The following is an 18,920-nucleotide window of genomic DNA, read 5'->3' on the forward strand; positions in this document are numbered from 1 at the left end:
CACACATCAACTTCACTGGTTGACATAATTATCAAAAGCAGCAAGAAATTATTCCTGGCCAGCTCACTTGCCCTACAAACAGTTTGTGTATGTGTGTCCTACCCCATCAGTGGTATAGCTTTGGGCTGGTTTGCATTTGCATAATGAAGTCAGTAACACTCGCCTCCTGGGAGGAACCATGGTGACATTATTACTAATTTAATAAGAAGTGTTGGGCGTGTGTGTTTTCTTGAACGGAGAGTGCGAAGAATAGACTGGCAAGGCAAAGTGTAGATAAACAGTGACAAAGACAGATGAGCAAAAGTATGCAGAGAGATGAAAGTAATCAGTAAAGGATTACACAAGTAAAGAGAACAAGTTTTTTGTTTAAAGAACAAAACACAAATAGAAAGGCGAAGGCGGAAGGGACCAAAAGGTGATGGGAGAACAGAAAGTTAGCAGCTGAAGAAAGTGTGGAGGGAAACGAAGACTAGAAAGGAAAGAAAGTTGGAGGGTGAAGAAGTCAGGCAGTAATGAGGGTGCAGAGAGAGTTATGGAGAACCATACACATGATGAATGACTTTAGTGTTCCTCACATCTGCTCCAATAACTCCCTCATGTTCACCATGAGGTTTTTGGGTTAAGACCTCTAACACACTGCACAGTGAAGATACAAGCATTTTAATTCTCTAAGTCCTTTCATGTCAGATACAGCCGATAAAGCAATTTGTGGACTCTGGAACATTGAAGTGTGGGCTTTCTTTTAATGTAAACAACAATCATCAAAATTACATTAACTATCGGCTGTATATAATAAATTTTACTTTCTGATGTGGGAGACGAAACATTTCTAGCTTTTTCATGATATTCACATTTCTTTAGATGTTTCCACTTTCAAGTCTAACATTTTCACTTTCTAGGCCGCTTTAGAAACATTTTTAACGTAAAGGCAACATTCAGATTGAACACTTTTCTAAGTCCTGTGCTTATGTTCCGCAGAGTCCGACTTTATATTGACCTTTAAAGGTAACTTTGAAGCTCAAGACATGTAAGCAAAGCAAAATGTCTGATTTCTTTAAACACAAACACGCTCATGTTTGCCCTGAATTTGGCCATTCAACAACCCAAAAAGCCTGAGGGATGAGTTTGTTAAAAATGGTAAAAATTGTAGAAAGTTCACTTGTAGGTTACAGCACTCTGACGTTCTCTTCTGATTTGTTGTCTGTGAGAGATTGAATAAAGTTTACAACCCCTTCCCAGCAGTGTTATGTTTCATTGTGAAGAACAGACAATTAAAAAAATAGATATTTTTCCTTATTCTTTAACAAAAATGGTCATCATAATGATCTGTTCACATGTTATTCCTACTTCCTGTATTTGGTTATATTTGTCTGGTTATTTTTGTTGTTGTTGCTGAACGCAGGAATCCAGAGGCTGCATCCATGTCTTAAAAAGTGTGTGTGCTATCCGCCCTGCAGTCTCCACAGTCAAATCCAAAGTCTTATCCTCCTCGGGGTGTCATCCTCACATCATTTATGTAGAACAAGCTGGATTATCTGCCTGTCTGGCAAACATCAAAAGGTCTGAATTTCCAAACATGAGTGTCGAAGGTTCACCTGGAGGCGCTATAGCAACTTCTTGGTCACATCATATCCAGCTGCATCTTGTAGCTGCCTGAGGTGTGAAATTGTCCTTGCTTACAAGCCGAGGTGCAGAGAAGGCTGACGTGTGGTTGGATAAAACATCAGTCTTCTCTCCTGTACCAGTCACTGAGAAGAATAAAACTCTCCCTAAATAGAAACTGGATTATCTGTCATATTTGAATGTGATCGTCTGGATTGATTGACTGAATATATATATATATATATATATATATATATATATATATATATATATATATATATATATATATATATGAATAAACACCTAGTAGTTTCATGTCAGATCCTGATTCATACAGAGGAAAATACGGCTGTCTTAAATTACCTGCATGTACTGTACCTGCTCCCTTTATGTTACTAAAGGGAGCAGGTACAGTGTTCAGAAAGTACACTTTGTACTTTGTTCAGAAAGTACACTTGATTAGAGTAAGTTTAAGAAAGTTTAAGGAATCCCTGTGCAATTTCTGTGACATGTTCAAATATTATTAGAAATTAGAAAGTGCATTTGTCATTTTATTGCATTTTAATAATCAGCATTGTAGATATGTATCCCCAAACAGGCGGAGGCGGCAAACAGATTTTGAAAGGTTACTGAAAAATTAAATAAGAAAGAGAGAGAGAGAGAGAGATGACGCAGGTGAGCAAGGAGGAATAATGCCAACAAGACATGAAATAAATGGCAAACACACAAAATAACTAAGAGTGGACTGTTCTAAAGTGCAACAGACACGAGGTTGATCTTAACAAAATAAAAATAACTAAGGCAGACAGAGATAACAAATGAACAAACTACAAGCCCAGAAAAAAAAGAAAAAAGATCCTGACAGTTATTTACTTCAGACAAATGAGTAGAGAAACACGATGGATTTCACACTATAGCTATTAATAAAACAAAGTAATTCCCAATCAGTGTCATATCAAGTTTATCTATAGTTTTATAAGCAGTGATGCCATCTAACTAATTGAAAAAGTAATTATTGTCTCATAAATGTACCTGGCTAAAGCTGCAATGATTACAGGATGGGAATTTAAGAACCAGGTTTTGATTTAGCTTCCCACTATGGAGAAAACGCTTCACATTTATATCATATTGTTGCCCTTGGTGAAATTTATAACTATATAAGAAGAATCTATGGATTCATCCATGTAGGAAAAAAATATGTGACTGGATAATTAAGAAATGATTAATCATAATGAAGATGATACCTTCTAAAGAAAACAAAACTTCCTAATCAAAAAACATACTATTAGGATATTTCTTTATCACATCCTGGAATGCAAACAAAACTAATAATAAAATGTCTCTTTTCATGAGACACAGTAACTTTTTATACGTTTTCTAGCTTAAACCTATTCCTGGTTCTCTGTAGTTCAAAGTTCAGCCAATCATCTGAGCAGAATTTTCGGGCGGCGTCCCTCTCCGTCTTTTAAAGGTGTGTGGTTTCACCTCAGAGCAAACACAGGTTGTGTTGGTTTGGTGCTGGCAAGCGTTCCTGTGCCTCCATGCGCCCTACATCTAAAGCAGTCCAGCCCAATGTTAACACCAGCTGCTGTCTGCGTCTCTAATTATAGCCTCGGCAGTGCAGGCTCCCAGGGCAAGGCTGGGGGTCAGGTTACTCCCTCCCACAGCTCTTACACATGGACACACACAGCGTAATTTCAAATGGGCCTCGGAAACAGCTTCTGACAAGGCTTAGAAACTCACGTGGGGCTTGGCAGAATATTTATTCACTTATTTCGTCCTCAGATTGACCTCTGCTTGACCAGCCTGAGTTCTTAAGAGACCTTCCCTGGATAAAATATAGGAGAGATTTCCTGGTTTAAATTACTTTCTTGTAGTTAGAGCAGTGTAGAGTAAAGTCTTGCCACCATTTAGATTATAACAATCCAGCGAGCAGGAAGAGACAACTAATGCATTTGTTATTTTGGAGGGAACAGTCAAAAGAGTAATGCTGCTAAATTATGTTAAACATGCAGTTACATGAATAAAATAAATGATTTCAACATGTGAACTGCTGTCTTTAATAAGATTTGAAGTTGATAAACCAGAATGTTTTCCTTCTCAAGCCCCGCTGTTCTCCTGTCTCATTGACTATTTTGGACCCTCAGAGGGGCGGGGTGACTCTCAGAGGGTTGACCTCCCTCTCTCTGCTCCTTTCTATTCATCCAAAACTTCTGCCTGTCCTCAGGATTCCATTAAATTTCTGAACCTTTGACTTAATTTCTTGGATTTAAGCCGCAAGAGTCAAGAGATACACTCCACAACAGGGAGTAAAGCAACATTATTTTAAGGGATCTTTCATTTTCTCATGCTGGGGGGCCTTTTCAGTGTATTATTAGACCTGCTGTGATCCAGCTCAGCACAACTGTTGCAGGCTTATTGCTGCCGGATTTGAACGTTGCCTTTCTTTCAATCAACTGAGACAGAAAGTGATTTTAGGAAGGAGTTACATGCTGGTTTCCCTGGCAACGCAGTCTTTCCCAGGATTTCTGAGGACCAAAAGTTGCCTGCGAACATTCGTCAAACTCAAAAAGTAAGATACTCATGAAATGATTTAGCCCTGCCTGATATTTGCTGTAATCATTTTTGATTTGTGTGAAAGTTGAGGGCATTCTAAGTTATTCTGTACAATTATTTTTTTTAAAGTATGCATGAAGGAATAGCTGCATGTTAAACCAAGTATTATGACTCAAGTTCGACCTTTTGTTAGGGCTTGAAGTGAAGAATATGATTCTAAAAATACTTCTACAATTTTTTCATCTTTCACTTGTCATTCAGATAATTAAGTATTTTAAATTAAAATCATAATGAAATAGATGTGGTTTCTTTTATTTTCATTCATGAAATATGTATCCATCTACACTACTATAATGCTTCAAACAAGTACTTACCCGCTCAAAGATTTCTTCTGTTTTGATGTTTTATTATGCCGTTAAACATACTTCAGTAATAGATTTGGATAATCTGAATACATACAAATATTTCATTTAGTAATGAAGAAAAGCTAACAGACCTGGCCATAGTTACCATTAACTTGTGACCTGATTAGCAACCTTATTAGTTTATTTTTTTGTTGGGGTTTTTTGTCTGCTCCATTTGGATTGTTCAGTCCTCTGCATTCCTCATAACCACCTTCCCCTGTTTTATTTACTGCTATGTTAATTCTGATACACATATGTAGTGAGAACACGTTCAAAACCAGAGTTTGCCATTTTGTGTACTGGTGACGTTAGAAAGGCAGATGGATTAAATTGTCCTGACCTCTCTGAGATGAAGCTTCAAGTCAGATGGGCGCTGACTCACATTTCAGATCCTTTTATCGGAGGATTTTTCAGTCGGTCTTCTTTTTCATTGAGGTGATGACAGTCTCTGATAAATTTCACCCATTTCTATAATTCAATACCAGACAATATTCAGCCTTTATTCTGTTTTGCTTCTTCTCCGCCAGCGCTTTCCAACTCTTTTAGCTCATGACCCCATAAAAAGGAAGCAACATGTTCTATTTCTACAACTTGAGGAGTTCAAAGTATTTTGTATTTCTAAAGAACTTCAAACAGTAAATGTCTATGTAGCACATTTTTTTCCTCTTTCCTTTTAACAACTTGAGATCTCTTGGAAGTGTCTTGGTATTCATAGGGGACTGTGAAATCCAGGCTGGAAATTGCAGTTTTTTATAAATATCCTACTTTGATGCTAAATCATTAACAGTTTTTTTTTTCCTTTTCTTTTCCTTTTTAACTTATTTCCCTGCAACATTAAATGATTTTAAAATGTAGTTTCAAAATAGCATCTTTAATTGTTTGTGAATATTGACTGCATCCTCTCAAACGTACAGTGTTAGGAGTGTTTACGCTCTTCCTTTAGCGGCTTTATGTGTCACAGGAGAAAAAGCCACGTTACCAGGCTTGAGTGATCATTGCACACAGGTTCTGTGCAAAGATGACAATGATTCGACTTGGTAATTGCGTATTCTCTGGTTTTCCTTCAGGAGAACTTGTCCAACAAAATGAAAGAAGAAAAGAACCCAAAATGTAACTTCAGTAAAAACTAAACATATGAGTTATCCCATTGGTTAATACTCAGTTAATTAAACGTTATTTGATTAAAAAGTTTCTCGTTCACTGGATGACCCTGTACATTTATCAGCACCAATGAAAGAGCTGTGTAAAATGTTGATTGAAAATAAATGTATCTGTTTGTTGCGGTAGCAGAACCTCAAATTAAAAACTATAGATTAAAAAAATCTAATCTTTAAATGGAATAGATTTATTTAGCTCACATCACAATTAGATATGCTGAGAAAATCAAGGGTCCTTCTTTCAAGGAAAAAAAACAAAAGTTAAAATAGCCTCACTTTTTTTGTAAGGATTGTTAGGGATGCCAGCAAAGGTGGTGTTAGTGATTTTGGAGAGGAACAACAAAATAATTACTGAATGTACGAATAACAAATAGATTCACTCAAATTCTAATTTGTTTTGCAGTCAGGTGACTAAACTGCACCAGTGAACAATGAGTTTATTATTCCAAGACGCTTTGCGCTTCTTTAAAAGAGGAACAGATAGCTGTGGATTTTGTTCTACACACTCGAACATTGCTCAGTCAGTCACATTGTCGAGAGTTTTTCTTGCCTTTCATTTGCCCTCAAATGCCAGAAACTAGACTGCACCCACATTGTTCTAATTCTGTTCCCTCCCGTGGCGCGAGCAAGGCAACAACAGTTGGTGTCCATGAGCGTGTGTGAAGATCAGGCCAGCATGTAGCAGAAACAACAGGTGGGCCGGGTCATTTGCGAAGAGGACAGACGCATTTGAAAGAGAAAATAGCTGCAGACTTTGGCATGGATTTTGATCTGATAGGGGAAAATGATACACTGCACACAAGGCGACTCGCAAAATGCAGCATTGTGTTCAGTCTGCTGCAAGACACGTTGATGACACTCCAGTCTTCAATCATTGTAACAATGCTCAATCTGTCAGCACTTCCTTTGATCGATGGAGATCCTTTGATAACATGCAAAGTTACTTCCAGCAATGTCTTACCCATCCCAGTGGGGCTTTTTTTTTTTTTTTTACACACACCAGTGTTTGACCCTCTTCACTCAGACGCATGCAGAAATGTATATCAGTGTGTAGGAGTAAAGCTATGCTAAATTGATTTTGCAGTTCGTTAAATGAACGGAGCAATGGAAAGGTCAACCACAAAATCAAAGCACCTCAGTTCTCCACATTGTGAGCAACAGATATATCTTAAAACTACTGGCCAGACTTTGCTACAAAACCAAATCACTTCACAAAGAGTTTCCCCATCTGAATAAAATAATACGCTCAACCAAGGAGCTTCCTTTATCGCACAGTACATTAGTTTACATGGCAGAGTGTTGCTGAGAATCGCTAATGAGCTGAAAATACAAGTGTTTGTGCTTTCATCCATGTTTTTTTTTTGTTTGTTTTTTTGACATTTGAACTTTAGTGATATTTCCTTGTGTTCATTATGACTGTGGGAAAACCAGAGAACCATGAGTGAGATACTTTGGCAAAAAAAAAAAAAAGGCATGGAAGTCAGTTATAAAGATAAATGTATCCATTTGGATAAGTCTGATTTTAAACTGTGCAGCATCCCCCACCAAGAAAAGACTACCAAGCAGACAGACTTACAATGGGTCCACAGAAACAGTTCCCCAAGTATAAGCACTGAACATGATCCAAGTATGACATAACTAATTAAGGTAGTAAATGTAGAATAAAAAGTTTATGAGACAAAGACACGTGAGGAAATCAATCAAATAAAAACGTCAACACTATCAGCCTTTGCATTCACGTTGCTATGGATCATGTTTTGCTGAACTTTAGAGTCGTTCTGGCATAGATGTATAAAGTTGAATCTCTTTATACTTTATTCAGTTGCTATATCCACTTTGCCGGATCTGTGGTGATTCCTATACAGCAGAATTTCATTTTTGAAGAATAATGTCAGACTTGGACCAAAATGCTTCAGAAAACATGTCACGGTCTGTTAACAGCTGCTTAATCCAGCACAGTTTTCACTAAAGATAATAAAACAAACCCAAAATTCAATCTTGGTAAACATTGCCTTGTTCAACAAAAATATCTCAAATGAGCGCCCATTTAACTTACAACCTATAGATAGAGTCCAGGGTAACACAAGTGAAGCCATTAACTTAAAAAAACAAAAACTCAACTTAGCATCTCAGTTATTTATTTTAGTACTGGCACGAGGCTTTACAAACAGAAGGGAAGTACAAATAAAGAAGAAAACATCAAGATTCCCAAGGCCAAAGAAACAGAGGAATGCACTCCTTCTGACTCGAAGACGAAATCAAGTCCTATCTGAATAAAACACTAAATTTCTATATTAGAGTCAACCACATCACAGAAATGCCCAGGAGGAAGGGATATCCCCCTGGATCACTGAAGCTTTTATGCAGCCCACCGATAGGGAGGACGTGGTTCCAGGTGACAGCAGGTCTGCAAGCAAAGGAGCAAAGGCTGACCTCTGATGAGAGGATTCCTAGAGACCAGTGGACAAAGCCAGCTGCATTCAGGTTTTCTAAATACCTCCAACATTTTTTAAACATGTTTTCTTCTCAACATCGACAATTTTTAGACTGTCACATTAATCTGTCCTTCTGTCCACATGTGTTCGTTGGCTCTGCCTGCTTATGCTGCTTTATTCTAAGAATGCTAATTCCCCACTCAGCTCTTCATTTTTATTTATTTATTTATTTATTTATTTATTTATTTATTTATTTATTTATTTATTTATGAATTTTTACGTTTTAAAACATTCAAATAAGTTTAAGAAATTGATTTTTTTTTTCTTTTTCTGCTGACCGAAGTTAACATATACTATATATATTTTCATTTATTTTTCTCGTGTGAAGTGCTCCAAAAACGTACCGAACCGTGACGTTAAAACCAGAACGCGTGGCAAACATGTTGTGTTTATTATCTTGAAAAAGAATAGAGTAGAGAAAGCCCTTATTGTCCCACAGAGGGGAAATTCAGGATATGCATCACTGGATATTATCTCTAAATAATTATGTAGTACATAGAGATTTTTTTGCTAGATGTCACCAGAACGGTGTTTTTATCATCTTTCTCTAAAAGTGGTCTTCTTTCTTGTGCATAAACTTGTAGTAAGAGCAGTTAAACTAATCTTTTCTTTCCAATCAAAGGTGGAAGATGTAGAATATACCACAATGTAGCTAATTTACCCAGTCAGACACAGACTGCAGGCATAAATTGGCTTGAATTTTCCCTTAACGCATGTCTATCGGCAGGAACATTTTCTCCACTTACGCAGAATCGTCTCCCGATTTTCTAAATGGGACAGGCGTAATGAACACTTCGGCTGGACCTTCAGAGAGAAGCCCCTTGTGCATGTGACAAAAAAGCAATTACCTCTTTGTAACGATGGATGTGGACTACGAGAGTCAAACAAGGAAACAGAAAAATAAACTAAGTGAAACAGCTCAACACTTGCACATAATCGCGTTATCAGAGCTCATCCCTCTCTACCACAGGATGATGAAAAGTTTCTTTGGAGAAGTAATTCATCTCACGCTGTTGATGTAATCTGTCTCCCCTCTCATTATTTTCTCACTCTGAATCATCGTGCCTCCTCATATCGCGCACACTTACGTGGATAAACCGAACATATTCTAATGAGTCACCATCATCTGCGTGAACAAACACCTCCTGCATGTTGGCTTGTTAATCATGCAGTTTGGAATTCAGTTTGCACAGACTGAAGTTGCATAGTTTTGGCTTCGCTGACATGAATTCATTGTGGGACAATCCCAGCACTACATGATACAGTTTGCTTATGATTCAGCAATACCGAAAGATGTTTAAAAAAAATTATTTGTCTTAAGTAATGCGTCTTGTGTCTTGGACCATCGTCAAACTGTCGTTTACATTTTAATGTTGACTATACTAAAATAGCTTGAGCAGCAATATGCAATCTTTATAAAATCGAGGGGTAACACAAGGTAAATCTATCTATATAGCACATTTTCAGCAACAAGGCATTTCAATTGCTTTACATGGATTAAAGGAAATACAAACAAAACACAAAAAACAGAAGAAAAGCAAAAATAAGACTAAGTAACAACAAAAGTACTTCACAATTTCACAGTTTCTCTAAGGAATAAGAATAAGCAATCTTTAATTTATAAACTTGTAGAAGTTTCTGTAGATAAACTCTAGATAAACTAACAGGAGTAAGACATCCATTTTGATTAAGGCTGGATTGAAAAAGCTGGCAAAATGTGTGTGTGACACTTTTCACCAGATTTCCAATCGCAGTAAAAAAAAAAAGCAACACAACATTATAGCTGATTGTCTGGTATTATTTAAGACAAAACCTAGCTGCTGTAGCACAGTAAAGCAGTGTGTTTGACCTTAAATGACTTTTGATTCCTAATTTAACTCCAGTGTTGCTGACATCATCACCTTAATCTCTGGTTTCAGCTTTATATAAACTTGTAATAAACATTATGACTTTGTGTAAAATGACAGTTTGTTTTTTTTCTCAGTCTGTCTCCAGCTCCTTTCAACAATGACCAGCGGTGGAGAGACTGGCCCGCCGTCCCGGTCCAATCAGAGGACGTTTTTGGATGACATCATTTTAACCTTCAGTTCGCCCATGGCCTGGCTGCTGGTCATGGCCCTGGTCCTCACGTGGTCAGGTGTGGCCATCGTACTGTTTGATCTGCTTGATTACAAGACCCTAGCAGGTAGCAATTATGTATTTTCAAACACCCAGCAATCTCATGCAATATACTTTATGTTCAATTCTTTTTAATAATTGTTATAATGCCATCTAAGTGGGATTATAATGTGGTTTTATTTATTTTTTTCTTTCCACCTAATGACAACTTTCACCTTCTCACCCTTGATGTATTTTTTGCATTGCAGTCATACATTCATTCTTCACCGATAAACCCGTGAGACATTTTTGAAGACGGCTTCAAAAGTGGACGTGCTGTCGTGATGGTCGTCATTTTCACCCCCTCTCCCCCCCACCTATTTTATTAAACTCATCAACTTTAACATCTGCACTTCTTCAACTGTAGCTGGTTAACCCCTTAAATGGCGGCAAAACAGGCAGAGTGTTCAAACAAACTAGATTTGTCCCATGGATGGGATACTACAAGTTAAGGTGTTAAAGCAGCAGAATGAAAGGTGTTTCCCCCTTCATTTCAAGGAGATACTTTGAAAATGACTCTTTTTCCTGTTTTTTTTTCTCCCACACACCTTCAGCTCCAAGTTAACTTTAATTAGTGTCCTCTTTTTTGCAATTAATACAGCAGCGCAGTAGCTCTTTGTACGCTAAGCCACATCCACATCCCCCCCCCCCCTTTAAAGAGCTGACTCACACACTTGTAGAAGTGATTCAAAGGGTACCACCCGCTGCTAGGATGTGTTTTAAAACCATAACCACACTTTATGATTAGGGCAAAGAGCTTAAAGTTACGCGATTTGTTTAATAACACAGTCGACACAATTTTCTGGTGCAGAAACTAGAAGATTTTTTTTTTTCCCCCTCACATATCTTGTCTTCCTTTTACAACTTAATTGTACTGAGTGATCACATTTGGTTTTCTGTGATCACGCTTTAATTACTTCATTGCCAGGAGATAACGGGTAAATGAATTTCAGCGAGCTTGCAGCTATGCTGGTGAAAGATTGAAGCGAATGTAACAATTAGGATCTCTTCTTTTTATGTCCTCATTTATGAGAGCGTCTGGCTCCATGATGAGGCTCCAGTGATGAGTACAAATCTAATAAATAAATCGCCCTTTTCCATTATTACACATTTTGTTGGATTTTTATGTGACTGACCAAGACAAAGCAGTCTGTAGTTGTGATGGGGAAGGGAATTTTTTTTTTTTTTACAGTGGAGAAAAATGGCAAGTCGGAGTTTTGGGAGAGATGTTTTAGATTTCTGCAGCAAGACTTGAAAATGGATTTTTACCGACACTCTCTAATGAAACTGAATACGTTTGAACTATTCAACAAATTAAAAATGGACAAAACTCCTCAGTCTCTATGCAAAGCTCGTAGAAAGATGACCTCAAAACGTTTTGGATGTAGGTGCAGCATGAATCCAATCTAGAAATTATTCATTACAGTTCTCTGAATTTGCCTTCCATTTCATAATTGTGTGCAACTTTTTTGACCATCACATAAAATCCATACATCGGTGTCTGTGTTTGTTAGCTGCCATAATGTGAACAAGTTGAACAGGTTAATAAGTTTATAAAGCACCTTAAATTGTTAAAAAGACATTTTAAGCACCAGATATACGATCGTGCTCAAAGGTACTTATACATATATAAATAAGTGATATTTTTTATTTTGCTTTATCAAGTTTGAGAAATTCCTTTTTCAGTCCAGACAATTTTTCACTGAAAAACTTTGCATTTGAGTTTATGTGAGAACCCACAGTGTGGCTATTTTTACACAGTCAGTGGATCCTTCTGGCTATATTTATAACGCCTCAGGGGTGCTAAACATCAGAAGATGAAATAATTAGAGACAAGAAAACATTAGTGTTTTGAGAAATATACGCTCACTCTCCTTTATTGCACTTTACCACCACATGGCCATATTATATTTTATCAGTGATCACATCGCTCTTTAGTTTTCCCTTTTCATTTGTAAAAAAAAAAAAACTAAACACATTAACGATACGAAGTGTTCCGTCTGTGTTTTTATCTCCATGATGGACCTTGCAAGCTATCTCCAAGTATTTACAGCTTATTAATAAGCTTTGCGAAGTTAAATAGCTGATCTATGTTCAGATCTATGAGAAACAGGCAGCAACAATCTATGTTTTTTCTTTCCCCAAAATATTTAAAGAGCATCTTTATTAGAATCCCTTTGACGTTCACATAGCAACAAGAGAGAAATGATGCGGCAAATCTTCTGCTGCATAGATTTCTCCATCCCGCCACTGCACCTGTTCATGTACCTGGACAATCCTTCAGTGGAAGGATGCTCCTGTCCCCCACACTCAACAAACCCATCTTTAACTCTTGTCTTCACTTTCCTTTTTCTTTGACCCTCCACCCAATCACTCCCTCCTCATCCTCATGCCATCCCATCACACCAAGGCTACACATCATACTGTGACGACCCCGTGTGTTTATCACCTGGTAAACCAACAACTAAACCGCTGTCTGACTGCACTAACTGCCCGCAGAGTGCCGCATGCATGCATGGATGCAAAAGTTTAAAAGTCGGATGCAGTGATCTCCTGCACTGTAAAAAAAACAAAAAAACAACAACATGGCAGTAAAAACATCAGTGGGTGCATATGACAACATAGAGAGATGTCTTTATACAAAAGCTAAGATGAATCATTGAAAATCTTGCAGAATAATTGTTGGAGCCTCATACAAAGTGAGGCATGAACATAAATCTGCTTATACCAAACCCTAATCCTTATCTGAAACCTTCAGGCATGGGTAAAGGTGTCAACAGCTGGTCCTGATTAATGAAAAAAAAAAAATATATATATATATATATATATAAGATAAATAAATAATAAAGAGATGAATAAAATGTATTTGAGTGTAAAAGCAGCAAATATAGAAGATGAAAACACAAACTGACAAACTACGTAAAAAAGAAAGTAATTTAGAGGAGACACTGACTGAGGTCAGTGAAATGGAAAAGAAGAGAAACGAAGCCTTAAGGCATTGAGCAAGATCACTGGAAATAGTGAAAAATAAACTTTTTCACTGGTTATTAGCAAAATATAGTTGTTTCAAGCTATTGTCAGTTCAATATCTGTCACCTGTAAATGAATTATGTCGTGTAATTAATATCATATTACTTTTTTAACCAATTGCTTTCATTTATTTCCATTGTCTTCTGGTTTGTTCACAGTTTTTAGCTGCCAGAGCAAAATGTATTGTTTTTCTTTTCTTTTGTTTGTACCTTTTTAATCTCACGATTCTTGGCAAACTTCAAAAATCTGAAAGAGGTTTTGCAGAGTAGGAAGAATAACAGAGAAAAAACACAGAGGAAATCGACATCAAAGCGAGATGAAATACATTTCGAAAGATAATAGAGGAAGGTGCCCACGCTTTAAGGAAGCAACGGAGACCAAATGATATCATAGAAAAGGTAATTATCAAAAGGAAAGTCCATCCATTTTAGGATTTGCTGCCTGTGGGTTGAGTGCCAATCAAAGAAATGTTAGAGCATTAATCAGTTGTTTATGAGGCTCCATTAGCCTTTGCAACTCCCCCACACTGAGAGAGAAACAGGCAGAAAGCAACTTCCATCTGCCAGAGGGAAAATTAAAGAGATCCACAGAGATAATTAAAACAATGCATTTAGCACTTTGGAGGCGACATTATCACAACACGCAGACACAAGTGATGAATCTGCCAATTCACTAGTCCCTGAGAGAAAAATGGAAAAGAACTGCGCTGCAGAAATGCTACATGATTACAGCTTTTTAAGCTGTCAGCAGCTTAAAAACGTTTATTTTTACATATAAGCACCAAGTGAAAGATATTTGTGCGTTTAACTTACAGATTAAAGCATTTTAGGACCCAGCCATGGTTGCTAATGACAACTGTAATTTTTTTGCAGTAAAAATTTCTTCCTTAAATAATACAATAATTTATTTTTCACACATAAAAATAATGCTTTTGACTGTAATTATTGCAGAATTTACCTTCCACATACCACTAATTGCATTTTTTTATTATTATTATCAGGGAGCAAGCCTAGAAAATACATTAGGCGTAACATTTCAACTGGTTACACACAGAAAAACATTAAATTGAGCCAATCAAATTGTGGTTTTATGAGGAGAAGGGACTGCAGTTCTCTGCATGGGAAGACTTAAACCAGAAACCCTGTTGCTCTGGAGGAATTGTGCTAACAGCCACACGCTATGCAGCCTCTTAAATTAACACAGATAACAATTCATATTCTCACAGTTGCATTTGGAAATATTACAAAATACACCAAGTAGAGTACAGAAGGCCAGTTTCCGAACTCCTGCCTTTCAAAAACTTTGACTGATTCAGATTACACTTTAAGAAAATTTAATAACAATATAAATATATACATATATATCCTTGTTTTATTTCCACTTGACCACAAGGCCTCTGTGAAATTTGTCAGACCTGCCCCCCGGGGGCCTGTAGGGTTCGCTAGAGATGCTTTTGAGCAGCAGCTAAGATTTTTGTGTCAGTCCCATCTATCCACAGTGGCAAAGACAACTTGTCAGATGATAAGCAGAAGAACAATAACAGCAGCAAAGCTTGTTTGAATAAAATAAATTAAGAAGAGATTTTCTGTTTGATTTATCTCTGAGGGAGAACATTACAGTCTGTTTTTAAAAAAAAAATACATCAATATTCTGCTGAGAAATCCCTTCATCCTTTTCTTTTGCTGTAGTGAAAAATTGTGTATCTCTTAGGTCAAGGTGGCTCAGATTTGGACATGTACGCTGCTTGTACACTGTTTTACCTTCAGGTTTTTTCCCCGATTGAAGTCTTGCTTTCTCTCGCTCTCTCACAGTCTTAAGGAACATGTTTCTGTTCAGCTGTTCTCTTAGATTATTTTGTGTCCACTTGGTGGTGCTTACATATCGTGTGTTTGCTGATTAGAAAAACATAAGAATTTATTTTTATATAATTTCCAACTTAATTGGAAGTTATATGATTTCCAATAAAGTTGGAAATTATGTAATTTCTGTCAACTGGATACATCTAAAACAAAACCTCTAAAATCATTTGCAGTGACACATTTAAAACCTTTAGTCAACACTATAAATGTAACCTGAATTATGTTTTTTGAAACATTTTCCCATGACATTTGCTTATCTCTTGCTGTGCATGTTAATTCACCTATAAACACTAATTTTTGATTGAAATTGGTGAAATACTACTAATTATTGAACACATTTTCTAATCTTGTATTCTGATTCTGACAGTGGTGGAAAACATTGGCAGAGAATCTTGCATGCTCAGACAAAAAGACAGATTAAACCAATTTTCTTTATCCTTTATACAAACAGTTTTTTCAATAAAATGTTTGTTCAAAAAAAGCATATATCAGAAGACTAAAATAAAAACAAGACGGTGTCATCATTCATCATGTGTACCAATCGTTTTCTGGTGGAATTTATTTATAAATTTTTTTGGTTGCTTGTTGTACTGTAATGGAAAATGTCAGTGAGAGATTGCCTTATATCTATACAGACAATGTCAGAGACAGAAGACCAGGTAAAATGCTTAACATTATTTTTGGCATGCGTGTTGTTGCTTTTTCCTGCAATGTTATCATTCTGCATGCATTCCGCAACATATAAGAGCACGTTTGAAAAGTTATGTGTGACGTTTTCTTGTTTTCCAAATCTCAACAAAATCGCTCATTTTGATAAAACATGTTGTGGGCATATTGTGTGTTTCTGTACATTTTCTCTTTTTTTTTTTTTTGCCTACTTGTTTCTTGCTTTCTCTCCACACCATGCTGTTGTTTCGATTGTCTTTAACTCGCGTCTCCTGCTCAGGGCTCCCTCCTCCTCCTGCCATCGCAAAGAGAGGCTTGAAGGCTCGAGGTAAGAAGAAACACGCTCCCTTCATTTGTTAGTGCCACACTCGACTTGGGTAACATTATAGAGTACAAGTCAATTTCACACATCTGACTTTTATCATGATCCCAGTCACATTGTGGCTTACCAATTGTCAAGTCTACAGAATATAACAGCATCTTGATCTTAACTCATTATATTTTTTAAAACTCCAAATAAATTGTTTTAATTTAATACGAACTAAGTTATGAGGTTGCTTAGGGCTTCCTTCACTGAGACATTAAACATGGATGTTCTTTGCTGGAGTACATCAAGAACGTAGTAAAGAGAGAAGGATTTTAAGGAGGAGACGTAGACTGTTCTCATGACAAGAAGATTGCAACTTCACAACACACACGGTGCTTCGTAACGCTACAAGGGATTTATATTCTGTCCTGTTCTACCACTGCACTGGATGAAACCAAAGAGTACCTCACAAAGCAGCTGAAATGCACAATCAGTATGCAGCACAAAGTGCACACAACTCCAGATTGGGTGGTTGCTTAGAGATTGAAGGAAGTTGTGAAATTTTCTAACTGCAGCTCAAATGCAAAAAGTTTGTTTTACTGTCAAGAGAGGCGGTCCATTATTTTTATGCCTCACTTTAGGGAAGAATTCCCTGTTAAATATGTTTTCTTCCCCACCGCAAACTTGGCACAGATGCCAAATCATCCCATACTTAACTGGAAATTCTTCCCAAGAGTGATAAAATATCTAAATGCAGGACGGGATTTTGGTACTGGTAGCACTGTGATAGGAAATTGAACATAAGGTTGGTTGCAAACTAGTTGTGTCTGAAAAGCCTTAAAGGTCCCTGAATGTAGGACAGTATAATAAGGAGCGGAGGTGATGGAAAAATGAACAGATGTAAAAAAATTGTTAACATACTGTGTTCACACATAAGTTTTGGTTTAAAAAAAAAAAGCTACAAAAGCTGCTTGTTATTAGAAAACATTTTTTATTGCTGATGAGCACTAGCTGATGTGAATCACACATAAAGTTCACACAAAGGCTAAAAAAAATCCACTTCAGATAAAGGTACCCTCATTGCACGGTTAGCTAAAGATCAAAGTTCACCTTTAGCCATTCAAAGTTATTCATCCTCTTTCTCTTAAATTGCATTTCATTTCAGCTGCTCTTCGTTCACTAAAGCCAAGCCCTGCTGGAGTTCACAGCGACATCACGCCTCAGGAGAGCGACGACTGGCTGGAGATGATATGGTCCTTCGCAGCAAGTTTGGTAGCACCTGATGAGGAAGAGGAAGGTATTCATCAGCTCACTGAAACCTTCACATGTAAGAAAACATCCCTCACACTAATTCACCACCACAAAAATATAAGGCTTACTAAAAATTAATGGTCTTTTTTTATCATTCCATTTGATAATTTATTAAGCTCATGCATTTTCACCCTCATAATTACATATCAGGAGCTGGAATGAAGATAAATATAGAGGTTATATCTCATTATAACACGGTGAAAGTACTCCGTAAACATCCTTATTCAAGATTAACATTAAACTATCAGGTTTAATTCTTCAAAAAAATATTATAGCAATTAACTGCTGGCACATAGCAGAATTACTGGTTAATTATAACAGGCAGAAGGAAAACTTCATTTAAAGGTGGATATGTTCAAGGCCAATGAACAGAACAGAAAAAAAGAACATGAATCAATTTATGCATTCAGCTTTTGAGTTATTCCTAGCGGGGTTTCTTTTTTTTTTTTTGCATTTAAAGAACTATATTTGCGAGAATTTAAATCGCTGGACGGATTTCATTACATACATTATTTAAGTTTTTTCTCTCACTGTTTTGCAGCTTTCGGTTCAGAAGAACTCTGAGGGAGAGGAGGTGGGAAAGCACTGAGCAACGATAAGCATCCAAAGAGGGAGATGTGAGGAACTGGAAGGAGTTGGAGGAGAATCAGACACATCATAGCATCAGAAATTGTATTTTCTGACTATCCTTAGCTGTCACCTGATCATTAAAAGAATATTACTTTAAAATATTGTCTTTGATTTCTTTCCTGGAAGAGACTCACATGATGTTAGTAGTAGGTTTGGGTCAGTATCCTTGCTAAAAAATTAAGATACAGAAGAGTTTGTTCTTTTTGCAGTAAGGTTCACGACAAACTGCTTTGTAATTTATCAAAAAAGCCTGCTGCTAAGTTTTGACAGTTTCATTTTTTCACTTTTAGTCCACGCCACCTCCATTTGCAAATATACAAAGAATAAATGTTTTGAACAGTACAAGAGCTTCTTAATTGTATTCAAGTCACATTTATGTAGCTAAAAAACAAATTCATAAGTCTTAAATTGTCAACAAAAATATATTCTTTTGAAATTGCAGTTGCTTACTTGGTTGGAAAAACTGAGACGCAGTTTTTTTGTGTTGCTACTTAAACACTTGGACATAATTTATGGCCCTTCAGGGCTTTTTGTTGTAGAAATATAGAAGCCGTTAGCCACTGTGATGTTAAAAAAACAGTAACCTATATTTACCTCTCTCTCCCTTCTTCCCTTTCGCTCTCCAGTCTTTCCATTTATCCTCACAGCAGGTGGTTTGAGGAGAACGTGACCTATGGCTACACTGTTCTCATGTCAACTTTAGCCAAATTATGAGGCAACAGGAAAACAAAAATAAACATTAACAG

The 18,920-nt window shown here is 36.8% G+C and overlaps 1 protein-coding gene across 3 annotated transcripts; it reads left to right on the forward strand.

Moving 5' to 3' along the window:
• Positions 1–3,721: 3,721 nt before the first annotated feature.
• On the forward strand, positions 3,722–18,273 carry LOC122825174 (triadin-like). Of its 3 annotated transcripts, none has more exons than XM_044106338.1 (6): positions 3,722–4,174; positions 10,199–10,399; positions 15,896–15,919; positions 16,207–16,254; positions 17,399–17,560; positions 18,086–18,273. In XM_044106338.1, the coding sequence occupies exons 2-6, from the start codon at positions 10,222–10,224 to the stop codon at positions 18,106–18,108; spliced, it is 435 nt and encodes a 144-aa protein (XP_043962273.1). In that variant the 5' UTR covers positions 3,722–4,174; positions 10,199–10,221; the 3' UTR covers positions 18,109–18,273. The 3 variants fall into 3 exon arrangements, with proteins under 3 accessions (XP_043962273.1, XP_043962274.1, XP_043962272.1); XM_044106337.1 differs by lacking the exon at positions 15,896–15,919 and adding an exon at positions 12,782–12,823 and having other exon boundaries at positions 3,744–4,174; XM_044106339.1 differs by lacking the exon at positions 15,896–15,919 and having other exon boundaries at positions 3,739–4,174.
• The last annotated feature ends 647 nt before the right edge of the window (positions 18,274–18,920 follow it).

Source organism: Gambusia affinis, linkage group LG22, assembly GCF_019740435.1.
Source record: "Gambusia affinis linkage group LG22, SWU_Gaff_1.0, whole genome shotgun sequence".
Lineage (NCBI taxonomy): Eukaryota > Metazoa > Chordata > Actinopteri > Cyprinodontiformes > Poeciliidae > Gambusia > Gambusia affinis.

Bases quoted from the DNA above. Each gene is read 5' to 3' on its own strand.
- LOC122825174 (XM_044106337.1), top strand. From the start codon at position 10,222: ATGACCAGCGGTGGAGAGACTGGCCCGCCGTCCCGGTCCAATCAGAGG. The intron at 10,400-12,781 runs GTAGCAATTATG...CATCACACCAAG, and splicing joins TGATTACAAGACCCTAGCAG to GCTACACATCATACTGTGAC. The intron at 16,255-17,398 runs GTAAGAAGAAAC...ATTTCATTTCAG, and splicing joins GAGAGGCTTGAAGGCTCGAG to CTGCTCTTCGTTCACTAAAG.